This window comes from Cetorhinus maximus, chromosome 5, assembly GCF_964194155.1.
Source record: "Cetorhinus maximus chromosome 5, sCetMax3.hap1.1, whole genome shotgun sequence".
In the NCBI taxonomy this organism is placed as follows: Eukaryota; Metazoa; Chordata; class Chondrichthyes; order Lamniformes; family Cetorhinidae; genus Cetorhinus; species Cetorhinus maximus.
The window spans coordinates 6,436,321-6,464,161 of NC_135883.1; the positions used below are offsets into that span (position 1 = coordinate 6,436,321).

The 27,841-nt window shown below is 42.7% G+C and overlaps 1 protein-coding gene across 2 annotated transcripts in view; it reads left to right on the forward strand.

Moving 5' to 3' along the window:
• kif3ca (kinesin family member 3Ca) overlaps positions 1–19,801 on the forward strand; it is a 345,217-nt gene extending 325,416 nt beyond the window's left edge. For both annotated transcript variants that reach the window (XM_078541471.1, XM_078541473.1), the window contains exons 8-9: positions 15,574–15,743; positions 18,679–19,801. In XM_078541471.1, coding sequence (XP_078397597.1) covers positions 15,574–15,743; positions 18,679–18,778 — 270 coding nt within the window. In that variant the 3' untranslated portion in view covers positions 18,779–19,801. The remainder of the gene's footprint in view (positions 1–15,573; positions 15,744–18,678) is intronic.
• Positions 19,802–27,841: the final 8,040 nt, after the last annotated feature.

The window sequence follows — 27,841 nt, forward strand, 5'->3', positions numbered from 1 at the left end:
ATGGGCCCTTTCAGAGCTGTACCCATAAAGTTTGTATGCCACCTGCCTCAAAGAGCCTGGGTGCAGAGTAATCACGTAAGGCGGTTCCCGGACCCAATATTGGTCCAAATCAATTTCCAGCAATTTCTGTAAGATCTGCAGCATCTTGCTCCTGTATCCTTTTATGAACTTGGCGTAATTTGGAATAACCTTGGGCCATTGTGACCTCTGAGAACCAACATAGCAGAATATGAGAAATTGGATTTGTAATCAGTGCAGTGCAATTAAACTATCTTATTACTGCATGGATCATCACTGCAGTTCAGCAATCTGAAACCAAACCTGAAACCTGTCAGCTTCATCTGAAAGTACATTTGTTCTTTTTGATTTCGTCAATGTAGATTGGTTGTTTTCGTCTTCTTATAATATAGACTAATTTGAAAACATGCCCGTATTGCTGTATTTAGCCTCATTATCTGACAATTTGCCATGGCATGTTCCACTTGTCTCACCATTCACACATCACTGTTTGAATACCAACCTGTCACTGAAATAGCATCGAGATGTTGTATGAGGGTTTGAAAAAAAATTGAACAGTGACTCGCTCACATAAAATTTTGGCTTGCTTCAGAAATTATGTGCTGCATGTGCATCTGCAAACAGTGAATCATTCAAATGCCCAGTAACAGTATGTAGCTGTACAAAAACACAGGAGCAGATTCATATCTTTGCCAGCTGGTTAGTGGTGAGCTACCATGGAGAGAGGCTCAGTGCAAGCCAGCGCCTTGCTCACAGGAAAGGTAGGACTTATTTTTGGCAAGTCAGCTTCCGTCTCTCACTGGCGTCTGGTTAAAGGACACAAATTGCGTACAAATTTTTCAGCTTGCTTTGAAAATGGTTGACACATTGACCTGAATTTTCACACCCAGGTCGGGAGTGCACCACAAATGCAACCCTGGAGAGAACGTTCCAGGAGTTCACATTTACGTTCCTAGTTGGTTTGGGGGTGTTGGGAGAGTGGTGGGGGTTGTGAACATGCGAGTCATGCCCACCGCCCTCAGAAAGAGTTCAGATGCTGCTGAGTGCAGAGGCAGGCTAGGAAAAAGGTTCCTGAAAAGAAGAAATTAAACAAAAAATAGCCCTCACTCCTCACACTGCCCCCCCCCCCCCACCACCCCACACAAACTCCCTGTGCCCCATCCATGCCAACCAATGCTACCACATGCACTCCACCTGACCGCCATGGCCCCTCAAACCCTCCATGCCAACCCATGCCCTTCTACCCAGTGCCATGCCATCTCATACCCTCCATGCCAATCTATGCCCCTCTACCCACCTCCATTGCCCCTCACCCTCCATTCCAACCTATGCCCCTCGCCCACTCTCTCATGGCCCCCAAACCCTCCATGCCAACCCATTCCACCCACACAAAATAACCTTTGGCTTTACACCCTCCATACCAACTCACCCAGTATCCATCATCATCAGACCTGAGGACCTATGCTGAGATTAAATAAAGTTCTTAGGGGTCTATTGATCAATTCACTATTTCAAAAAAACACTATAATTGATATAAAAAATACCATTCACTACATTTAACTTCCTTAATCATACTCCCACTTCAAAGACTTTATAAGTACATGGAGCTGTCAATCAAACTATGAACTGACAGGCATCCCACTGCGATAATGATAGGTTATGAATCAGTCATGCAGCACTAATCCAATAATGGTAATTCTCAGGCTCATGTCAACTTGAAGAGTGAAATAGCAAGCACTGATTTTTTTTTAAACACTGCAGAGTTTTATTTCAAGGGCAGAATCGTAAATCCCACAGGCGGGCGTGCGCCCAACCCGATCAGGAGTAAAATAGTGCATGATGACGTTGGGCGAGCATCACAACGTCATCGCGCACTCGTGCGATATTTTGGTTAGCAGGCACACGTGAGAGTCAGCAGCACGCCTGCCGACAATTAAGAGGCCTATTAAGGCCATTAAACTAGCAATTAATTTGTATTTTTCGCTGCCCATCCAACTTGACAGTTGGCCGGCGGACGAATAGGCCAGGCAGCCGTTGTATTTTTTAGGAAACCTCATCCACGGGCGGGATGAGGTTTCCAACAGTAATTTAAAAAAAAAAAAAAAATTTTTAACCATCGTTTTTAATATGTCCCTGTTCATGTGACTGAGTCGCATGTGGGAGCATGCTTCCCTTATTTTAAAAATCTTTATTTTTCATTGTAAAATTCTTCAGCTCCCTGAGGCAGCTCTGTGCCTTTAGGGAGCTTTCAATGTGTGCGCCCCTGCGCATGCACAGACTTTAACGCTTGCCCTCCTCCCACCCCCACCCCAGCAACACTGAGGTTCGCAGCACATGTTTCACACTAGCTGGCCGTTAATTAGCCAGCCAGCGTGAAATCGTGGTCAGGGCCCGGTCATGGGCGGCAGTCCATTTCATGGCCACTCCCGGGCCCACCCGCCGTGCCCACCTAATGAAGGGGAAATCCTGCCCCAAATATTTAAAGGGCAGGAGATTTAAACTGCTTGGCAGCATGACAGCTCCTTTCACAGCTCCCTTTGACAGTTCTCTTGACAGTTCCAATGAGTTTATGCACTTCTTACGCATATTCATTTCTATTTTTAACAATTCCAAGGGCACCTGACCTCTCCCATAAGGCAGTTGATCTTTCCCAAAGGGCAGTTGACCTCTCTCAAAGGTGTCCCGGGACCATATCCAAAAGGGTACTTTACCTGGTAAGTTAAGACCTTCTCCTACCAGGTCTAAAATACACAATGATCAGAAACAGCAGAGTGAGTCAGGCAGGTATGGGGAATCAGCATGTAGTGATGGAGGAGCCTCAGCCCCTGATTTTGTCCAACAGGGACGAGGTGCTTTCTAACTCATTAGGATAAAGAGAAGGACTGCAAAGGGGATTAGTGGACTAGGCATGGCATCATGGTGAAGGATGCCTTTCAAGTGGGGGGAGCGAAGAGGAATGTGGTTGTGATAGGAGACAGTATAGTCGGGGGATAGATACTGTCCTCTGCAGCTGTTGCCAGGAGCTCCAAAGGTTGTGTTGCCTGCCCGGTGCCAGCATTTAAGGACATCTCCTCACGACTGGAGAGGAACATGGAGTGGGAGGAGGTGGATCCAGTTGCTGTGGTCCACGTGGGAAACAACGAAATAGGTAGAACTATGTTCTGCTAAGAGAATCTGAGGAGTTAGGGTCCAAATTAAAAAGCAGAACATCAAAGGTTATCATCTCTGGATTATTACCTGAGCCACGTGTCAATTGGCGTAGGATCAAGAAGACTAGAGAATGAAATGCGTGGCCCAAAGAGTGGTCCGGGAAGAAGGGGTTTCAATTTCATGGGTCACTGGCATCAGTACTCAGGGAAGAGTGAGCTATTCAGTTGGGATAGGCTCCACTTGAACCGGGCTGGGACCAGTGTCCTGGCCAATCGTATAACTGGGGCTGTGGACAGGGCTTTAAAGTAACAGAGGCAGGGAGGGTTTGAGTGAAGAGAGACTTAGAAATCCAAGGAGAAGGGTCGAGGCATCAGTCCATATAGCAATGGGAGTAAAGTCAAACAGAGTGGAACGGGAAGGGACAGAAAGATTAACAAAAATTGTACATGGGCGAATAAGGTCACTGCAAGGAATAGAAGTAAAAAAATTAAATTAATGGTTCTTTCTCTAAATGCATGAAGCACCTGCAATAAAATAGATGAATGAGTGGCTAAAATAGAGGTAAATGATTATGATTAATATCTATTATAGAGACATGGTTGCAAGGTGATCAAGGTTGGGAAATAAATATTCAAGGTACTCAATATTTCAGAAAGACAGACAGAATGACAAAGGAGGAGGGGTAGTTCTGATAGTAAAGGATGACATAAGGACATTAGTGAGAAAGGATCTGGAGCTAACCAGAGAGCAGGTTAAACCACCTGGCATTCAGCAGCGAGATAGGATTAATTGATAACCTTATAGTGAAGACACCCCCAGGTAGCAGGGATCATAATATGATTGAATTTTACCTTCATTTTGAAGGAGAAACAAGTGCGTCCAAGACTAGTATTTTAAACTTAAATAAAGGCAATTATGAGGGCACGAAAGCAGAGCTAGCTAAAGTGAACTGGCAAATGAGGTTAAGGGATGTGTCAATAGAAGTTCCGGGGCAGACATTGGTTAACTAACATCCGTGGGTAACTAAAAAAGTTAAAGACAGTATCAAACTTAAAGAAAAAGCATATAATTACGCAAAGACGGATGGCAGGTCAGAAAATTGGAAAGAATATAAAGAACAGCAAAGAATGACAAAAAGATTAATAAGGACGGAAAAATTAGAGTATGAGAGAAAGTTAGCAAGTAACATAAAGGCGGGTAGTAAGAGTTTCTATAGATAGTTAAATAAGATAAGAGTTAATAAAGTGAGTCCAGTCCTTGTTCCAGTTACTTGTTCCAGTCCTACTCCGGCCCCCTCCCGCAACTCTTTCTCCAGTACATCGATGACTGTATAATGATAGTATAAAACTGTTGCTTCCCCTGACGTTGGTATTCTTGAGATTGTCCTGATGAGTGCAAGACGAAAAGCTTAAACAAAATGTCTTTTGAGCAATATTCAAGTTCTCCACTCCCAAACGACTACTTGTAAAGCTAATTACATAGGTATGGGGGAGAGTTGGCTTAGGTTGATTGGGTAAATAGACTAAAAGGCGTGGAGGTAAATGAACAGTGGGAAACATTTAAAGAAACAATTGAAGATGTTCAACAAAAATGCATTCCATTGAAGAACAAAAACTTAGCAAGAAAGACCCATCTGTGGCTCACTCAGAAAATTAATACTGGTATTAGGTTACAAGAAGAGGCTTACAATGTTGCAAAAAGCAGTAGCAAGTCTGAGGATTGGGAGTTTTTTTTATAAACCAGCAAAGGTCCACCAAAAAGTTGATAAAAAGGGAAAAAAGTAGGATGAGAGTAAACTAGCCAGAAATAAAGAAACAGATTGTAAGAACTTTTATAAGTATATAAAAAGGAAAAGAGTCGCTAATGTAAACATTGGTCACTCAGAAGCAGAGACAGCAGAAATTATTGTGGAGAATGAGGAAATGGTAGAGGCATTGAACAAATATTTTGCATCTGTCTTTACAGTAGAAGACACAAGTTTCATACCAGAAATAGATGGTAACCGAGGGGCTAAAATTAAGAGGAAATTAAGATCAGCAGAGAAGAAGTATTGGAGAAACTTAAGGGACTATATTCCATCAAATCCCTGGGAACCTTAGGGTTCACAAGAGATAGCTGCAGAGATAGTGCATGTGCCAGCTATGATTTTCCAAAATTCCTTAGATTCAGGCACGGTCCCATTAAATTGGAAGTTGGCAAATGTTGCACTGCTTTTCAAGAAAGGAGGATGAGAGAAAACAGTGAACTACAGGCCAGTTAGCCTAACGTCAGCTGTTAGGAAAATGCTGGGCCAGGATTTTCCCCTCGGTGATTTGGGGGCGGGGCCCAGTCACTGAGGGGAAAATGACGCGGGATGACATCAGGAGGAATCCCCTACATCATCCCGGTCCATTTAAACCTTCAGGAAGGCGGGCGGACAGTGAAATCAGCTGTCAACCCGCCGACCTGTCAATGGCCAATTAAGGCCATTGACAGGCTAATTAACCTTATTAAACACCCTGACCGGCCAAGCTTAAGGCTGGCGGACAGGCCAGGAGCCCCAACGACCTGTAGATTATTCATGAAAGTTCATCCACTGGCGGGATGAAGTTTCATGTCCATTTTTTAAAAATTTAATAAATTTTATGTGTTTATTATTAACATGTCCCATCTCGTGTGACATTGTCACATGAGGGGGACATGTTAACAATTTTAATATTTATCTATTTTTCGTGGGTATAATCAGGGCTTTTTCAAGTTGACAGGCAGTGAATAGTAGAATGCCATAAGGGTCAGTACTGGGACCTCGGCTATTTACAATCTATATTAATGACTTAGGCAAAGAAACAGAGAATAATTTATCAATGTTTGATGCTGATACCAAGTTAGGTGGGAAGGTAAGCTGTGGAGAGGACACAGAGAGGCTACAAAGAGATATAGACAGCTTAAGTGAGTGGGCAGCAGGATGGCAGATGGAATATAACGTGGGGAAGTGTGAAGTTATTCACTTTGGTCTTAAGAAAAGAAAAATAGAGTATTTTTTAAAAGGTGGGAAACTTGTAAGTATTGATGTTCATAGAGACTTGAGTGTGCTTGTACAAGGAACACAAAAAAGTTAGCATGCAGGTACAGCAAGCAATGAGGAAGGCAAATGACCTGTTGGCCTTTATTGCAAGGGGGTTGAAGTACAAGAATAAAGAAATCCTGCTACAGTTATACAGGATTTTGTTGAGAGCACATCTGGAGTACCGTGTGCAAGTTTGGATATAAAATATATACTTGCATTGGAAGCAATATGGTGATGGTCACTAAATTGGTCCCTGGGATGAGAGGGTTGTCCTATGATGAGAGGTTGAGTAAATTGGGCTTATATTTTCCGGAGTTTAGAAGAATGAGAGGCGATCTCATTGAAACCTACAAACTTCTGAAGGGGCTTGATAGGGTGAACACTGAGAGGTTGTTTCCACCGGTCGGGGAGTATAAAACGTGGGGCGCGGTCTCAGTACAAGGAGCAAATCATCTAGGACTGAGATGAGAAGAAATTACTTCACTCAAAGAGTTGTGAATATTTGGAATTCTCTACCCCAGAGGGTTGTGGATACTCCATCGCTGAATACATTTAAGGCTGGGATCGTCAGATTTTTGGCCTCTCAGGGAATTAAGGGATATTGGGAGCGGGCGGGAAAATGGAATTGAAGCCCAAGATCAGTCATGATCATATTGAATGGCAGAGCAGGCTTGGTAGGCCAAAGGGCCTACTCCTGCTCCAATTTCTTGTGTTAAGTCATGTTTTGGATAGCTGAACTTCAAGTTGTGCAGTTTGCCTCCTTCAGCCACAGATGTGCTATTTAGAACCTGCCCCCATCCCCGTGAAAATGGCGTGGCCGGGTTTGGGGGTGAGACTCCTGGATTCGTGCCTCTGCAGCCATTTTCACCAAGATGGAGAGCCTTCCCATTTGCGTGAAAATTCAGACCACTGATCCAGAGATAGGCCAGTTCTTGGAATAATTTTAACTTTTAAAAAAAATATATAATCACGTTAATCAGCATCAACTGCTTTATCTGGGAACCTGAGATGAAAACATGAAATACTGTCAATAGAGCAGGTCTGTCAGCATTTGAGAAGAAAAGAGGTTGGAAGTTTAATGGATGGAATATCAAGCAGACCATGAATTAGGCAGATTGCCCTCTGCACCCAGATTTCGAATATGCCTTCCCATTAAGTAAAGCTCTGGACTGCAAGTGCTAAATTTTAAAAGTATTCAGTCACGCTCAATGCAGATCTCAAATCTGTGTTGACTAATGTAATAACTCCCTCTGTTGGTGTGAGGTAAGTATAACAGATCAAAGAAGAATGATCAGCTGCGCTATTAAAGAATATAAGAAAGAAGTGAGGTCTGATTTCTGGTCAGTTAAGCTGATGGATATGACTTGTAAGTTTTGTAAGTGACTATATTCTATAAGCAACCATGATTCTGCCTGCGTACAAAGAAAATTTACAAAAAGAAAGTCTTGCATTTATATAGCACCTTTCATGACCACATGGCACCCCAGGTTGCTTTACAGCCAATGAAGTACTTCTGAAGTGTCGTCATTGTCAGAATGTAACAGATTTGTACATAGCAAATGCCCACAAACAACAATGTGATAATAATCAGATCATTTGTTTTTGTGATGTTGATTGAGAGATAAGTGTTGATTAGGACTACCCTGCTTTACTTTGAAATAGTGCCATGGGATCTTCTCCATCTGACTTGAGAGGTTTAAGCATTATGGCAGTGTAACATTCCCTCAGTACTACACCAGAGTGACAGCCTTTTTTTGCGTGTTCATGTCCTAGAGTGAGAGTTAAACCTGGAATCTTCTGACTCAGAAGCAGGTATGCTACCAACTACCAAACTCCTTAGGCAGCACCTTCCAAACCCACGACTGTTCCTATCTAAGGACAAAGGCAGCAGACACATGGGAACACCACCAACTGCAAGTTCCCCTCCAAGCCACTCACCATCCTGACTTGGAAATATATTGTAGTTCCTTCACTGTCGCTGGGTCAAAGTCATAGAGTCATAGTAGACCTCTACAGATCTACAGCACAGAAGAAGGCCCTTCGGCCCATCGAGTCTGCACCTGTCAAACAAATACCTAACTATTCTAATCCCATTTTCCAGCACTAGGCCCATAGCCTTGTATGCCATGGCATGGCAAGCACACATCCAAATACTTCTTGAATGTTATGAGGGTTTCTACCTCTACCACCCTTTCAGGCAGTGAGTTCCAAATTCCCACCACCCTCTGGGTGAAAAAAATTCTTCTTCACATCCCCTCTAAACATCCTGTTCCTTACCTTAAATCTATGCCCCTGGTTATTGACCCCTCCACCAAGGGGAAAAGTTCCTTCCTGTCTACCCTATCTATGCCCCTCATGATTTTATACACCTCAATCATGTCCCCCCTCACTCTCCTCTGCTCCAGGGAAAATGACCCCAGTCTATCCAATCTCTCCTCATAACTAAAACTCTCCAGCCCAGGCAACATCCTGGTAAATCTCCTCTGCACTCTCTCTAGTGCAATCACATCCTTCCTACAATGCGGATCCCAGAAGTGCACTCAATACTCTAGCTGGGGCCTAACCAACATTTTATACAGTTCCAGCATAACCTCCCTTCCCTTATATTCTATGCCTCGGCTAATAAAGGCAAGTCATTGAATTCCTCCCTAACAGCACTGTGGGTGTACCCACGCCCCGCCCCCCCGCTCGCCGATGGGAAAATCCTGCCCCAGGAAAGGTAATTCTGGGCCGAATAATTAATACGGAGGGGCAGCCGGCATACCCCCACCACCACCACCATTCCCCCCCTCACCCCGGAAACAATGACAGCGTGGAGCCGACATGCTCCATGCCAACCCGCCCTGCACCCAGGAACTAATGAGGGCTGAGTGGGAACTCCATCCCTCATGAGCGTGGAAGCCCCGCCTTCTGGAGGTGCTGGCCAATGGGATTGGCCAACAGCACCACCAGCCCCGACAGCGCGAGAAAGATGTCAGCGATTGCTGCCCGGGACTGCGAAAGGAAAGGAAGGTCCAGGCCCAAGGATTCCCGGAGTAGTTAAGTCCTGGGGTCTTGGACCGGCAGGGTTTGGGTAGGTTAGGGAGAGGGTGGATTTAAGCGAGGGAGCAGGTAGGAGGGAAGAGGGGATTGGCTAAGGGCAGCCGTTGAAGAGCGCCTCCCCCTTCCTTTCCACCCTTTAAACGTTTAAGTTAAAAAATTGGTCTTCCTGCTCCCGCCCGGCTGCCCACTCCAAACCTTTGGTGACGTGGGCAGCATATTATCAGGATCAATTTCGGTGCCCGCCTGTCTCCCCCCCCACCCACCCATATTCTGGAGGCGAGCTCGGAGGTGGACAGGAAGGCAGTGGGGTAGGCACCTGCCCTATTTTACATGCCCCACCCTACGGGAAACATGGCCTCTAGGTGCACGTGAAATTCAGCTCCGTTTCAATTTGTGCTCAACCTCAGATGGTTGCTCATTCTGAAGGCTGCATCTTACTAAAATAACAGAACGTAGAAACCGATGAAGAGTCGGAAAAGTACGATGGAAGAAAATGCGGACGTGAGAACATTTTACCAATATTTATTTTTCAATTAATAGCGATGCAATGTTCATGACATAATAGGTGCTAATGTTTTTGAAGCTCTGACATTTTAGAATTATCCAGCTTTTTCTTTCATTGACTTTTTGCCTAACCACCTGCTAAAAATGGAATAAATTTCTGCTGATTATTGGACCTTGGCTACATTTTTCCATTAATAGAGAAAATAGGATTCAGCTGGGAACACTTGCATTGCCAGCACAGTTGATGGGCTGAGCACAATTTTCCAGTGTGAGCCTTTGCCCTGTGTTTAACAGGATACAAGCACAAGAACAGTTCGGTCTATTGCACACGTGGCAAGTGGTACAAGTCCAACAAAAAATAAGCTGACAATTAAAGGGGAATGATAAACAGTAAATGCTGGAAATTCACAGCAGGTCAGGCCGCATAGATGATCAAATGCAACAAAGATGCACTGGAGAAGGTACAAGGAAGATTGACCAGAATGGCACCAGAACTGAGAGGTTATAACTATCTGGAGTGATAGAACAGGCTGAGGCTCTTTTCTCTATAAAAAAGAAGACTGAGGGGGTGGTATGACTGAGGTGTTGAAGATTATGAAGGGGTTTCATAGAGGAGACATAGGACTGGACTTAGTTGCAACGACATGGGCTTCTCCGACTGGCTGGAGAATCAGCGGGAACCCCACGTCACCTCTGTAGGGGAGGCCCAATGCAATTAAGTGTCCATTGGGCACTTAACAGGCCAACGTCGGGCTTGCACTCAATCAAACCATGTGTGGCAGAAATACCGCCCCCAAGAGCTGCTGGACACTCAGAGGAACAGTGGCTGCTGCCAGTAATACACGGAGACCCATCCCCAGGATCCTGGACTCCAGCACACAGGCGAGTGGGGAGAGGGTTGCCAGGGGGCAGTGGCAGGGAGTTTGGAAGCGAGGACGGGGATTGGCTTTCAGCGCCACCTCCTCCACCCCCCCATCAACCTTTCCCAATGCCGGGTCCCTTGATCGATCATGGCAAGGAATGGCCTCCCACAAGTCCATAGGTAAACCCAATAGGGGTTCACTGGGCAGCCTTCAGGAACAACAGGAGAGTCGTATGAGTCTCGTTAAGTCCCTGAGCTCCCACTAAGTCGGATGGGCTCAGGGATAATTGGCTTTGAGTGGCTCATTTATGAGCTAAATTGCCTTCCCGGTGCCAGTGAGTGGGATTCTCTCATTCCCAACTTAATTGGGAACAGTTTTCCCGACATCAGGAATCCATGGTGAGTACTCCTGCCCAATACTCCCAGCCATCGTGCCCACTCAGGCAGACTCAACTAAGTCCAGCCTATAATGTGAGATGAGAACTAGAGACTATAAATATAAGATAGTCACTAATAAATTCAATAGGGAATTCAGGAGGAACCTCTCTACCCAGAGAATGGGTCAAATATGGAGCCCGTACCCTGGTCCTAGGACACAACCCTGAGGAACTTGTGCAATAATGTCCTAAGACTGAGATGATTGGGCTCCGATAACCACAATAATTTTCTTTTGTGCTAGGTATGGCTCCAACCAGCGGAGAGCTTTCCCCCCGATTCCCATTAACTTCAATTTTGCCAGGGCTCCGTGATGTCACACTAGTTCAAATGCTGCCTTGATGTCAAGGGGAGTCACTCTCACCTCCCCTTTTGAGTTTAGCTCTTTTGTCCATGTTTGGACAAAGGCTGTAATTAGGTCAGGAGCTGAGTGGCCCTGGCAGAACTCTAACTGAACATCATTGAGTGGGTTAGTGCTATGTAAGTGCCACTTGAATAGTCCAGTGTTATTGTGACTGGACTAGTAATCCAGAGACCCAGGGTCAGGCTCTGTGGACCTGGGTTCGAATCCCACAATGGCAGATGGTGGAATTTGAATTCAACAAAAATCTGGAATCAAAGGTCTAATGATGACCATGAAACCATTGCTGAATGTTGTAAAAACCCATCGGGTTCACTAATGTCCTTTAGGGAAGGAAATCTGCCGCCCTTACCTGGCCTGGCCTACATGTGACTCCAGATCCACAGAACTGTTGTTGACTCTTAACTGCCTTCTGAAATGGCCTAGCAAGCTACTCAGTTGTATCAAACTGCTAGAAAGTCAAAAAGCAATGAAGCCGGATGGACCACCCAGCATCGACCTAGGCACCGGAAACAACAATGGAAAACTCAGCCCTGTCGACCCTGCAAAGTCCTCCTTACTAACATCTGGGGGCTAGTGCCAAAATTGGGAGAGCTGTCTCACAGACTAGTCAAGCAACAGCCTGACATAGTCATACTCTTGGAATCATATCTTACAGAAAATATCCCAGACACCACCATCACAAGCCTGGGTGTGTCCTGCCCCACCAGTAGGATAGACCCAGCAGATGTGGTAACACAGTGGTATACAGTCATGAGGGCGTTGTCCTCGTAATCCTCATCATCGACTCCAGACCCCATAAAGTCTCATGGCATCAGGTCAAACATGGGCAAGGAAACCTCCTGCTGATTACCACATACCACCCCCACCACAGCTGATGAATCAGTGCTCCTCCATGTTGAACACAACTTGGAGGAAGCACTGAGGGTGACAAGGAAGCAGAATGTACTTTGGTTGGGGACTTCAATGTCCATCACCAAGAGTGGCTCAGTAACGCCACTACTGACCGAGCTGGCCAAGTCCTAAAGGACATAGCTGCTAGACTAGGTGTGCAGCAGGTGGTGAGGGAGCCAACAAGAGGAAAAAACATACTCATCCTGCCTGTTGCATCTGTCCATGACAGTATCAGTAGGAGTGACCACCGCACAGTCATTGTGGTGGTTCGGTCCGGTCTTCACACTGAGGATACCCTCCATCGTGTTGTGTGGCACTATCACCATGCTAAACGGGATAGATTTCGAACAGATCTAGCAACTCCAAACTGGGCATCCACGAGGCGCTGTGGGCCATCAGCAGCAGCAGAATTGTACTCAAACACAATCTGTAACCCCGTGGCCCAGTAGGTCCCCCACTCTACCATTACCATTAAGTCAGAGGATCAACCCTGGTTCAATGAAGAGTGCAGGAGGGCATGCCAGAGGCAGCACCAGGCATACCTGAAAATGAGGCGTCAACCTGGTGAAGCTATAACACAGGACTGCTTACGTGCCAAACAGCATAAGCAGCAAGTGATAGACAGAGCTAGGTGATTCCACAAACAACTGATCAGGCCTAAGCTCTGCAGTCCTGCCATATCCAGTCGTGAAATGTAATGGGCAATTAAACAACTCACTGGAGGAGGAGGCTCCACAAATATCCCCATCTTCAATGATGGGGGAGCCCAGCACATCAGTGTAAAAGATAAGGTTGAAACATTTGCTACAATCTTCAGCCAGAAGTGAGAAGTGGATGATCCATCTCAGCCTCCTCCGGAGGTCCCCAGCATCACAGCTGCCAGCCTTCAGCCAATTAGATTCACCCCATGTGATATCAAGAAACAGCTGAAGGCACTGGATACTGAAAAGGCTATGGGCCCTGGCAATATTCCAGCAATAGTACTGAAGACTTGCACTCCAGAACTAGCTGTGCCCATAGCCAAGCTGTTCCAGTGCAGCTATCTACCCGGCAATGTGGATAATTGCCCAGGTATATCCTGTACACAAAAAGCAGGACAAATCCAACCCGGCCAATTACCGCCCCATTAGTCTACTCTCCATCATCAGTAAAGTGATGGAAGGGGTCATCGACAGTGCTATCAAGTGGCACTTGTTTAGCAATAACCTGCTCACTGACACTCAGTTTGGGCCCCGGCAGAGTCACTCAACTCCTGACATACAGCCTTGGTTCAAGCATGGGCAAAAGAACTGAACTCAAAAGGTGAGATGAGAATGAGTGCCTTTGACATCAAGGCAGCATTTGACCAAGTGTGGCATCAAGGAGCCCCAGCAAAACTGGAGTCAATGAAAATCAGGGGGAAAACTCTCCGCTGGTTGGGGTCATTCCTAGCACAAAGGAAGATGGTTGTGGTTGTTGGAGGTCAGTCATCTCAGTTCCAGGACATCACTGCAGGAGTTCCTCAGGGTAGTGTCCTTGGCCCAACCATCTTCAGCTGCTTCATCAATGACCTTCCTTCCATCCTAAGGTCAGAAGTGGGGATGTTCGCTGATGATTGCACAACGTTTAGCACCATTTGCGACTCCTCAGATATTGAAGCAGTCCATCTCCAAACGCAGCAAGACGTGGACAATATCCAGGCTTGGGCTGACAAGAGGCAGGTAACATTCACCCCACACAAGTGCCAGGCAAAGACCATCTCCAACAAGAGAGAATCTAACCATTGCCTCTTGACATTCAATGCCATTATCAACGCTGAACCCCCCACTATCAACATCCTGGGGGCTTACTGTTGACCAGGAATTGAACTGGACCAGCCATATAAATACTGTGGCTACAAGCGCAGGTCAGGGGCTAGGAATCCTGTGGCGAGTAGCTCATCTCCTGACTCCCAAAGCCTGTCCACCATCTACCAGGCACAAGTCAGGAGTGTGATGGAATACTCCCCACTTGCCTGGTTGAGTGCAGCCCCAACAATGTTCAAGAAGTTTGACACCATCCAGGACAAAGCAGCCCACTTGATTAGCACCACATCCACAAACATTCACTCTCTCCACCAATGCTGCACATTGGCAGCAGTGTGTACCATCTACAAGATGCACTGCAGGAACTCACCAAGGCTCCTTAGACACTACCTTCCGAACCCATGACTTCTAGCATCTAGAAAGGCAAGGGCAGCGGAAACATGGGAACACCACCACCTGCAAGTTCCCCTCCAAGCCACTCACCATCCTGACTTGGCAAGATATCACCATTCCTTCGCTGTCGCTGCGTCAAAATGTGTGGTAGTGCCACACAACATGATGGAGGGTCTGCTCAATGTGAAGATGGGACCTTTTCTTCACAAGGACTGTGTGGCAGTCATTCCTACCAATATTGTCATGGACAGATGCTCCTGCAACAAATTGGTGAGGACAAGGCCTAGTAGCTTTTTCTGTCGTGTTGGTTCCCTCACCATCTGCTGCCAGCCTAGTCTGGCAGATATGCCCTGAGGGCACAGCCAGCTTGGTCAAGAATAGTGATACCAAGCCAATCTTGGTGATGGACATTGAGGACACCACCCAGAGAACATTCTGTGCCCTTGCCACCCTCAGTACTTCTTCCAAGTGGTGTGCAGTATGGAAGAGTACTGATTCGCCAGCTGAGGGAGGGCAGCGGATCAGTCAAAATCGTCTGGAACTCCCTCCCTAACAGCACTGTGGGTGTACCTACACCACATGGACTGCAGCAGCTCACGAAGGCAACTCACCACCACCTTCTCAAGTGCAATTAGGGATGGGTAATAAATGCTGGCCTAGCCAGCGACACTCGCATCCCATGAATGAATAAAAAAAAACTAGGAGGTATCCTTGCCCATGTTTGACCTGATGACGTGAGATTTCATGGGGTCTAGAGTCGATGTTGAGGACTCCCAGAGCAACTCCCTCCCGACTGTATACCCCTGGTCATTCAGAGTTTCCCCTGCCTTCATGCTGATGACTTTATAAGGGGACAATTAGAGATTCTACCCTCACAAAGCCTTCCCAGAAAGCTTGCCGCTTTGTTGGGGTCCGGTGTATCAGAGCCCAGGCTAAGTTTCTAGGCATTTCAGTGTTTTTCTGTCAAAGTTACAGTGGGAATAGGCTAGAACAGCTGTGATTTTTTTTGGGACACTGATGATGCAGTTCAGAAGTGATGGAGAATTGGAGTATAACTTGTGATTCTGTTTCCTATCTGGTTTAGGCTGAAAACATTCTTTTCCTGGAATTAGACATGGCAACACCCACAGTGTTTGAGCTGGAGATCCCACGGTCAAGGTCACTACAAGGAGCAACTGGAGGAGAGCTACATCATCACAGTTCCATCTTCCCAGATCGGTCAGCCAGTGCAAGGGTTAGGAAATCAAGATCATGGTGAGAACTTCACAAATCTAAACAGTTGTGTTTTTCTTTTGTAGAGTAAAATTCACTAAGTTCCTGGTTTAAAAAAAAAAGTTTCTCACGCCCACCCAAAAAGCTGAGGAATCTAGTCACAATTATCATTATCTTAAGATATATTTGCCATTCTTGTCTGAACTGCCAGTATCACCATTTTAATCTTGAAAAAAGTAATGGTAACCCAGGAAGTGTTTTCACAAGTCATGAGAAAATAAAATAAATTAGGATCTGGAAAAGAACATTTGGTTCAAGAAGTCTAACCCTTTCGCTTGATTTCAACTTCACTTATCTGCCTTCTCACTGAATCCTCCTGTTTCCAGAGACATATTCGCCCTGATCTTCCCCTTCCTGTCTCCCAGCTCCCCTCCCAGCCTCTGAACCAGATCTAGCATCCAAATGAACACAGGTTTGAACACAGCCTTGCTGCCGTCTTAAATTCCCTCAATAAGGCTTTGTGCGTAAAATTGGTCCAGCCTTGTCCCATAGACCCATTTGTATCGTTCCTTCCAACAGCCTTCCCTCTGCGAGGGAATCGATATTGGATTTGGATTTTTGTGTGTGTGTGTGTGTGTGTGTGTGTGTGTGTGTGTGTAAGTTAGCACCTGTGGGGGGGAGTGACCTTTGGTTGACTGGAGATTTTAACATTCTTTTAACAAGGGTTGATCCAGTTGATCCTACCTAGGAACAGGGGTGGAATCCTGTTGGGAGACCATCAACAGGTCATTTAGATCAATTCGAGGGCCAGCTTAAACAGCAGCCCATGGTGAGCAGACAAAAAGGAGGGTCGGCTCCATGAAGCTGAGGTGCTGCCGTTAGCTCCGAGCTGCTGAGGGGGCTGGGGCTCAGAGAAGCTCCGGGAGCCACTAGCTCCATTCGGCTAAGAGCTGGGCACAGGGAAGCCCCGGAACAGGGATTGCTCAGTGCTGCTGAGGAGAGATTGAGGCTCGGGGAAGCCCCGGAACAGGGATTGCTCAGTGCTGCTGAGGAGAGATTGAGGCTCGGGGAAGCTCCGGGCAGGGATTACTCAGTGCTGCTGAGGAGAGATTGAGGCCCAGGGAAGCCCCAGAGCAGGGATTGCCCAGTGTTGCTGAGGAGACTGGGGCTTGTGAAAGCCCAGAAGCTGTTGTTGGCAGCGGTGTGGCTGAGTGGTTGGGACCTTGCCTGTGTTTAGACACTGGAGTGTAACCTGGCCACCCAAGGTGAGTGCAGTCATGGGGGTGAGTCAGCTCAGCTGGAAAAGAGACCAAGAAGGCACCCTGGGAGCAGGTTTGAGAGAGGTCTAGAATCGTGTGCCTTTTAGGTGAGGATTATACCCGTGGAACTTGGGTGGAGCAGAGCTGCTGCCGGCTGGGGATCAAACTTGCTCTTTGAAAGAGAGGAGCTGAAACCCATCACGAGGAAGACAGAGTCTTTAAAGAATTACTGTGACTCACAGTGATAACTGACATCTGGGTGGGTTGCTGAGAAATTCGGTGACCTGTCTTGGTTGTGCTTGCCATTCAATATGCAGTTTGTGGTGTGTACGACCCAGTTTGCCTATTAATTAATGTTTACCTCATGTTAATTCTGCATGTTAGATTTAAGATAGAGTATTGACTGCTTTGTTAACTGGCGCTTGGTAAAATTTCTTTTCTTCGTTTAAAACTGGAATTTTGCGGCTTCATCCTGTGGGATTTCAAATTCTTTGACAAAAGTAACATTACTGGTCCCTAACCAGATCATGAAAAAATTGCAGGTCTCATCCAGGACTGTAACAAAATTTGGGGATCTGGTCTGGGATTATAACACCTCCCAAAACAAAAACAGAATTACCTGGAAAAACTCAGCAGGTCTGGCAGCATCGGTGGAGAAGAAAAGCGTCGACGTTTCGAGTCCTCACGACCCTTCAAAAGAACTGAGTATAGTTAGGAGAGGGGTGAAATATAAGCTGGTTTAAGGTGGGGGGCGGGGGGAGAGAAATTGAGGTGGGGGTGGGGGGGTGGTTGTAGGGACAATTCTGTTTTTGTTTTGGATTTCCAGCATCCGCAGTAGTTTTTTGTTTTTATAACACCTCCCACTTTATTCCACAAATCCTGTAAGTCAGGTATTTTTATGAAGAAGCTACCCATGAAGATACAATCAGACAGTTGAAAGACTTACAGTGTCACTTTTAATCCAGCAGAACTGACAATCTTGAAGGAGGAATACACTTACATGTGCAAGACAGGATATCCTTTTTAATAATCTTGAAACTAAAGAATGAGGCAACTTGGGTTTCAAACATGTCTTTCACAACCACAAGATATTCCAACAATGAAGTACTTTTGAAATGTAGTCCCTTTCCTGTAGGAAGCACAGCAGCCAATTTGCACACAGCAAGACCCCACATGCAGCGCTGAGATAGTGACCAGATAATCTTTAAGTGATATTGGTTGTGGGGTAAATATTAGTCAGGACATGAGGGATAACTAAGTTGATGTTTCGAGTCCTCATGACCCTTCAGCAGAACTAAGTAGAAATAGGAAAGGGGCTTATATTTCACCCCTTTCCTATTTCTACTTAGTTCTGTTGAAGGGTCATGAGGACTCAAACGTCAACTTTGCTCTTCTCTGCCGATGTTGCCAGGCCTGCTGAGTTTTTCCAGGTATTTCTGTTTTTGTTTTGGATTTCCAGCATCCACAGTTTTTTGTTTTTATATATTCGAGGGAAAACTCCCCTGCTCTTCTTTCAATAGTGCCATGGGGTTTTTACGTCCATCTGAAAGGACAAGACAGGAGGGACTCCGTTTAAGCAAGTACTGCTCTGGAGAGTCAGCCTAGATTGTGTGCAAGTGGGATTCTTGCAAGTTTTTCGGAATAAATTGTATTTTTATCAAGATAATGCAGCATGCAAAAATGAAATCTATATTAATTGTTACTTTTTTATATTCTAGGTCCAGACCTGAGAGGCGAGTACCTTCCTCCTCTTCTTTCTCCTCACTGGCTTCAGGCTCTCAACTATTCCCTCATGCACAGGGGACGATGCCGCAATGAGGAATACTGTGATATCTGTGCCTGTTCTAACTCTTTATCTTTTCCTTCCCTTCATCCAATATGTCCCTGTAAATGGGTTTTGTCTCTCATTTTCACTAAATATCACTGGTTTCAACAGCCTCCCGTCAGCCTTTGTCTGCTTTGCTGCATTGTTTAACATCCTACTCAATACGGTGCAAGGCATTGAAGAGACATGTTTTGACACTTGTTATCATGTGCAGGCTTTATCAAACGTTACCGAATATGAGAATCAAATGTTGTTAGCACTACCAAGCCTTGAAATTGGTTCATAACGGAAGTAATGCTTGAATAATTCGTCATATTTATTTTCTTATTTGCTGCGCCTTTTCAGCTCATTCCCTTCTCTCCAGTGTAATGCAGCCTTCTGTCCAACGCCATTTACTTTGAGAATCTGACCTGAAAGACGATGTGTCCGGTAGAGCAGAATGCAGCAGATCGTGTGCTAAGTTTATTTCCACAAACAGTAATGTTGCTTTGTAAATTTGTTGGACTTTGTTTCTTAATTAAATTGATGTTGCTGTTAACTTCAAAAAAAAAATTCAAAATATTTACTCGCAGGTACTGTTGTAACTGAAAATGAGGGTATTTTACGTTATTGTGGATTAAAATAAATACGATGTACTCGAGGACTTTAAACTGCATTTGCATGACTTCATGTTTTTTCCTAAAAGACTGAGGTTGTGATACAAATTAAATTGCCTAGGCAGAGGCTGATTATGAAAATCCTATCTTGTGCATCGAGCATTGTTCATAGTGACCGTCTGCAAAGTAATATTTTTGCTTTTGTCCAACGCTGTGTAACACAGAGATCCCTAACTGCCGCCTCTGAACAACTATTATCAATGCATTTTGGTAAAGCAGAAGAAACTGGTGTAATTCTGTATTTCTGAAATCGTGACATTATTAACAGGCTAAGATGGTTGCTTTGCAGTTCTAAAGAAGTAACCGCATGGTGCATTAATCTATTTCTGATTGTTGAATGTACAGTGTATTAAAAGCTACAAAACTAGACTATGGAGATAACCAGTGTTTCTGCGATTTGGGAAATAACTCAGGTTGTGCAGTATTTAGGCGCTTTTTGCTCAAGTTGTACTGTGTCTCAGACTGAGGACTGCATTGTCAGTTAAGTACACTTTCCACAGCTTCTGGACTAGAACTTTTCAATACTTAAAGTATTCCATCAGAAGACCAGGAGAAATTTATCCATGGCCACTTTGACTGCCTCACCGTTACAGCTGTGCGAAGGCGAGGTCAGAGTCCCGAGATGGGAGATGAAAATTAGCAAGTATGTCACTATTAGCAAAGCAGTAATGGAGAGTCACTTGATTTTATTAGAATCATGCTCATTACAAGCAGCACGGTGTTCTGGATTAGTTGGATTCAGAATGGATTTTCCATTCTGCTATCAAGCTCCTGGCCTTGAGCGCTCTGTTTTCCAAGTTTCCTAAACTCAATCAGAGAAGAAAAGCAAGGGGCAAAATTGAATGAATCTCAACATTCTTATGCCACTGCCATTCCTCCTGGCGGTGGTCAACAAAAAGAGGCATTGCTTGCCCGAGCATCTTGGCTGCAGAGGGACGGCTGACTTAGGGAAGAGAAAATGAGGGAGGAAAGGGCAATCGACTATCAATACAAAAGCTACGCTTGATTCAATGAGCTGTTAATATCTGCAGCCTGTTTCGGTTATGTTTATGTCACACTGGGCTTTTATTTCCAATATGTGGGAATTTTGTGTTTTTTCCTCTATGCCCTTCTGAGCATGTTTGAAATAGGGGATACTGTCTCTTTATGTAGCTAGCTCCCTCACATTGCCGGACCCTGTGAGCAGTAAATGGCACAGATTCATATCATATACTCACAGAAGCTTTAATATCGCTGGTTTAATCTGTTAGCTCGTGAAATACTGCAGATATTTAATTTAATGTTTTTTGCGCATGCCCTGGGAGCATATCCTAGCTCTGGCTTAAGCTTTCAATTTCAGTTACCATCTACTTCGATTACATTTCATTGCAGCAATTAATAAAATAAATTGACAGCTGCTGCACCCTTACATTGGTCAGGTGGATGATATATGAAGCAGTTGTGCAATACGTACAATATTACAATGTGCTCTCTGTTTGGTGCACTTATTTGATTCCAATTGAAAACTATCGAAAAATATCATTTTGATTGTTTAGCAGAGCCTCATAAATATTGTGGTTTGATTTTGTTATAACAATATAAGCACATCCTAGAATAAGTTAGGCTTACAAGGTCAAAATGACTGTTCATGATAATAGCTGACAAAGATATAACTCATATGACATTCCTTTATCCACTTAGGACATTTATCCAGGTTAACAAATTAATACCTCCATTAAGATAGACAGAAGGAAATCCTATAGACACATTGAATGTTCATCCAATTTTAACATAGTTAATTCTAGTAGTTAATTTAGAACCACAAGTGACTCATGTATTCCGGTAAAAGAGAACTAACTTTAATTAATTAAATGTATCGCTTTCATTACATCGTCCAGTTTTTCTCCCATTTTCTTTTTCAACTGTGATGATTTTTAGTTTTCCTTAAATTTTCAGCACTTATTTATTGAGACCACTTGGTTGTCTTGACATCATGTTTTTGCAAGGAATTATGGGTCCACCAAGGACTCAGTTCCAATCAAGCCCAATGCTGAAGCATCCATTTAATTATTTAAATAACATGCATTGCATAATTAAAGTGGGCTTTACACAGGAACAATGTTGCTGCTATAATTTGTCCTTGATTCTTAGTCAGCTGTCATGGCAACGAAGATGCCTAATTATGTAAGAAAACTTAGTAACCAGAAGAAGAAGATATAGCTTTAAAGAGGCATTTGGGGGAAGTTGGTTTGTGTGGAACATTCTGTCTTGGTGTAAAGCGCTTACCACATTATTTTACAAAAATAATACAGGATAAGGGCAATGTTTTTGTGAAAAGCTTCTTCATATCTTGCACTCAATCTAAGTGGATGTTTTTCACTGATGGAATTGTCACTGAATTTGTCTAGTGTGAATAATTGATTCCAGTATAATTTAATTGCTTGAAGATGAATCTGAAGCTGTAAGTTTCATTCCGGGAAAGACTTCACACAACCTTTTCCACAATTTCAGCCATGACTAATAGTAAAATGATGGGGCTTGCTTTGAGTGGAACCGCACAGCTGAGTTAATGATGAAGCACTCAGGTAATACGAGCAAGGGAACCTATTTGTACCATCCTTACAGGGAACAAACATTTTGAATACGGGGGACATAACAGAATAAATTAATTTTATCAAAAATGCTTCCTCACACAGTAACTTTCAACACTAAGAGAAACAGGGCTGAAATTTAATAAAGGAAATAGTTTCACCACTGGAATCTAGCTTCTTTAATATTCATGAGCTCAAATTCAGCATCACTACACTATCAAAGTTATAAAACTGAGATAAATGCTTTGAATCAGGGCTAGCGAAATCGTCTAGTAGGTTTCAACCTGAACTATATCTTAGTCTTTTGAAATATCATTAAACCTATTTGGGCTGTTTGTCTCATTGATGTTTAACATCCACATCAGTACTAATCCTAATCCACATGGGAATAACGAGGCAAATAGAGTCATTTAATTTTGAACTTTCATTACATTTGGTTCTCATTGGGTTAAGAGTGTTAAAATCTTCTGTCTGGAGTCAGCCAGCCTTAACAGACGCAATTGGCACATCTTTAGCTGTGCAAGACTTGCCTATCATGGGTCAGCAGTATGAGTACGTCATACAGCCAGCAATAGTAGAAAGTATTCTAAGGCTCTGCTGCCAAGTGTCGTCCGTTCAGCACAAATCTTGAATTTCTGGCTGCTTTGCACACAGTTTTCCATCCATTGAAATCAATGGATGGAAAAACACATGTTGAGGGTTAGCCAATTTCCAATCTGTGTGGGTTGCAGCTGAGGCTCCACCAGCAACACACAGTTCTGCAACATTCACCCCTTTTAATCTAAGCAGGTGAAGCAATTGTTGCTGCACCTACAACCATTACAAATGCTAAATATAAATTGGATTATTACCTGAAAAGAAGGAATGTGTGGGGCTATGGGGAGAAGGTGGGGGAGCGGCTTGAGGTGAATCACCCCATCAGAGACCTAGCACAGACAGGACAGCTGAATGGCCTTGTTTTGTAGCCATTCTACGATATGTAAAGATTCTTAGCTTATATAGTCATTCCATAGAATTACAGATTGCAGCATGGAAGGAGACCATTTGACCCATCCCAACTTTTACTATTCTTTGAAATAACTATCCACGTAGTTCCATTCCTTTCCATTACTTTTTTTTTTATTTTCTTTTTCAAATATTTATCTACTCCCCAATTAAAAGCTGTTATGGATTCTGCTTCCATTAGTGTCTTTGTTAGGTAGGGTATTCCATTTTCGAACGATCCTTTGCGCAATAATTATGGGGTAGAATTCCTGCTATGGTGCAATTGGCAATTCCATTGCAAACTACACCCAAAATTGTGTCTATTTTTATAAGTGTTTTATCCCCCAAGTTTCAGATCCAATTCATTTGCATTTTGCTGAACGCAAACCAGCGCAATTAAAAATAATTAAAGGAAATAAAATGTTACATTAAAAAGGATTCATTGATATACTTAATAAAGGCAATTTGATATTGTTTGATTAATACAGTTGGAATGTTTTTATCAATTAAAAAAAGCATTTTAAATCACAGTGTTGAATCACCACCTGTAAGTAACCTAATTTTAAATTACTAAAATTGACTGTTGGAAATATACAACACAATACACAATTTTCTAGTTACACTGGGTACAGCAGTCAGTTTCTGAGCACTTTAAAAAATTCATTCAAGATCTATCTATCAGTGACCGTGTGCCTGAACAAGCACAATTAGCAGAAACTCCCAACGGTGATTAATTCAACCTGGGGACATGGCCGGTTTTGTGGGTGGGGGCTGCTTCTAGGCATCATCTTTTGAAAACGAGTTTAAAAGATTTCTACACCACTTGGACTGCAGGGTTCAAGAAGGCGGCTCACCACCACCTTCTCAAGGGCAATTGGGGATCAATAAATGCTGGCCCAGCCAACGATGCCCACATCCTATGAATGAATAAAAAAACCCCAAACTGCACTGAATGCAATTTGGGTTTAACATTCTATGATCGTCTGCTCAGTTATGCTGATATTGGGTGAACTGCACCCAAAAACGCAACGTACATCGAGAGAAAACTCCAGGCCAAAATCTCCTAACTTTCCCTTTCATTTTTTTGGGATGATCTTAAATTTTTGCCCTGTAGTTACCAAGTCACTGATCATAGAGATTATTTTTCCATGTTTGCCTCATCTAAACCTTTCACTATTTTGGACATCTGTATCAGATTTTCTCTTAACCGTTGCTGTTCTAATGTTGTTTTATTTCTTTGTTGATTGCTCGCCCAAAAAGTTCTGTAAACTTAGTTGGGAGTTTTTGTTTGTGTAATGTGCATTTGGGAGTATTAGATCCTTTGAACCCTTTCTCATCTCAAATATTCTGTGAAAGTGCCCCTAAATGGCCCCTAAAATTCTAAAACCCTTTTTCATATTTTGCACCCTATCAGTTAAATGCAGAATAGTCCAAATTGTTATTTTACATGAAAATACTTCTGGCAAAATTGTTCTGTTCTTTATTATCATCTCTGTTTCAATATGATGAAAGTGTGATCATGAGAGATGGTACTTAAAAAAAGTGCAATGAAGCCCTTTCACAAAAAAATAGAATGGATTAAAAAAATTAAAAGGTAAATTTTAGAATGTTATTGGAAATGTACATATTTAAATGCCTGCACAATTTTTTTTTAGATTTTGTTGCTAATTCATACATCCGGTAAATGCTGCTGTGTGGCTCTTGGATAAAAGGCCAAAGTTGCTTTGGTCATGCTGCAAATCCTGGAAGTCATTATATGTTTCTGGACAGGAAATTATTGTAAAGCCTCGGTAAGAGCCGCACATAACCATTCTATGGAAATATGTGTGTAACAGGAGCCTGCTGAGCAGGTAACATGTTGGCCAAGATGCACTGTTTGGGAGAAAATAATGAAAAGAGAAAAATAAGTGAACTTAAAAAAAAAAAATCAATAGTGGATTCTTTATTGCATTACCCATTAAAGAAAATATCTGCAAGTGTTTGAAAGTGGTTAAGGTGTCAAAAGATGTGAATAATTACTTTGTAATAATTGTAAAGATGATAGTCCACGCAGGCCATTTTTCGCTGCTTCTTAAAACAGCACAAATAAAGAACGTCTCTTAATTCATAAGCATTCTTGATTTAAATTGCTAATTCTACTTAGAGCATGTTTCATACCGGATAATGTTCAGCTTCACAAAGTGCTTTTTAATTTGAGATGTATTATTTGTAATACCAGAGTGTAAATACTGTATAAAGATGTTTGGTGTATTAATAATTTGTATTTTTGCCAGATTTGTAATAGTGGCAGATTGTTCCTTTCTTTTACTATTATTTCTTTATGATGTGCAAGCAAGAAATATTGTCAATGATATTAAGACTTGTAATGAAACAAGCATATGTTGCATGTAAGCAAAAGTGTACAGAGGAATACTTTGTGGGTGAGCACTTATAGGAATTTTCATACATGGAATCTCCTTAAAAATATATTAAATGAGGAAACAACTTTCACTAGTAAACGTTTTGAAGGAAAAATTGTTAAAATGTAAACGGCTAAAGACAAATATAATTTGTAAATTGTACATTTTCTATTCGTTTTATGTTTTGTCAATTTGTTTATGGATTATAAAACTAGCACAACATGTTTTGTACTTCAAAAGTTATGTTTGAATAAGTTTTTTTTTACTTTTTGGAACTATTTAAGATATATTATCAATGAAATCATCAGCTTTTTCTTTCCTTGGTCCTTGAAGTAGTCAACACCATGCTGCTGTGCTTTGTACAGACTGGTGAAGTAACTTGCCATGTTAGAATGTCATCAAGTAATTGCACACACACAAAGCAAGATAAACTGCAAGAAAAGTTAATGAAATACCGGGAATTTTTCAAGTTTTACTGTAATCATTTTAGTGCTAGATGTTTGTAGCTGGGGTGGGGAGGGTAGTGGGGGGATGGTGGTTAGAATAACTGTATAGAATAACTAGCATAATAACATCAAGAACTGACATTTATTCAGCCAGTCTACTAGGGGAAAAAAGTTTATTGGCTTATATCAGAAGTAAGATCCTAGAACAAGTATGTGGTGGAGCATTGAATCTCAGCTCAACATCAACAAACCTTCAGAGTAATGTCAATTTAGAAAAGGAAAAAGCTACAGGGATATTCAATTATGACAAAGTTGACAAAATAAATCAAAAATGAAACTTTCTAATGCAAATGTAGTTATGGACCATCTTTCACACGATGTGATCTCATGTGAAAATGAACACTTGAAAGAATATTTCTTTTTAGTAAGTGGTACAGTCCTGGAATCATTAACTTTAATAAGGTGGATCAGATCTATTTCAATGGCAGATTAGACAATCCAAAATCCTGAGAAAACTTTAGTAGATGCATAAAACATTTAGAGGAGTCACTCTGAATGCAACACTAACTGGGGAACACGATATTTCTTTAAAATATGAATAAATAGCAAAATTGTGTAACATAAGTAGTAATGATGTCCTTATGTTCGGCCATGTAGTCAAATATTTCCAGAATTTTGGCAGTTTATTGAAACTGAGAAATCATGTCTTCTCTTGGTCATTTATATAATGTATTACAACAACCTGGTTCAGTTCATTAATTAGACATTTCTATTTAAAACCAAATGAACTATTCTGGAACTTGATAACCACCAACCAGTTGTGTGACAAGCCATCAATCTTTAATTAATCATTAATTGGTTGACCAGTGTAGGGAGGAAAAAAAACTGGCACTTTGTCACTCTACAGTAACAGTCTATCTTCTCCCTGTGGCATGGTGCAGTAACAGTCTGAGAAAGTTAAAGAGAACAACTTAAAGAAAAAAATAAAGAACGCAAAGCACAGCTGTGGCCTAGATTGCTTTTAATTGTGCAAATCCAAAATTTTACCACTATATTAACGGTTGTGATTTCACCATGGGGAGATATCCACTGTTCTAATTTTGCTGTAAGAGAACTGTAAGTATTCTGCATTTATTTGTTTGTATGTACAATACTAGGAGACTTTACATACTCAGGAATTAATCATACCTCTGGGCAAAAGCACCAAAAAGCAAAGACTGTATGTATTGTGAACTGTTGTATGTTTCACTGTTCAGTCTTAAGAGTGCTCATTGTGTGCCAGATGCACTTTTGCTGCATGCTTACTTATCTCAGGAGAATATGCTCCAGCCAACAAATGGCAAATTTAAGCTACAAATGATTTATTTGTCAAAGAGCCTGGTTAAGTTGGTATCATAATGGCACTGTTAGGTAGGTGCACATAGTCACAAAACAAGCTGATAACGTTCAATAATTAGGGGATGCCCACTCCAACAGCGTATTGTGATGACTTGAGTTGGTAAACCTTAGACCAATTCTCATTTGGAGCATTGGAAAATGTGTACTCATTCAAAGAAATGCGAATATTTGTGATGAGTTAAGAGCCACATTTAAATCTGTAAATTTGGCAGTACCACGACAGTCTTAATTAAGCAAAATGGATTTGCAGTAACCTATTGAGAAAAGATTAGATTCATCTAATTCTTTGCTGTTTACCATTAAAATGTTGAAAAGCTGACATATAATGTGTTACTGAGTTATGCAAAGTTTTATATAGGTGGTTGAAGGCTCTTGTACAAAAAGCTATCCAAATTGATCAGGAGTGAGAAATGTCAACATGAGCAACCTATTGAATTGGACATAGCTGGAAACTCCAAGAATTGGGAGTTTGGTTCCAATGCCACCTGCTCTGACAAAGATTGTTCTAACAGTTCCCCAAATACCTTGTTAACTGCATGAACAACCTGAATTGGGATGTATAAGTAGAAACTCAGCAAGGCACCTTTTTGTGATCCAGAAAGT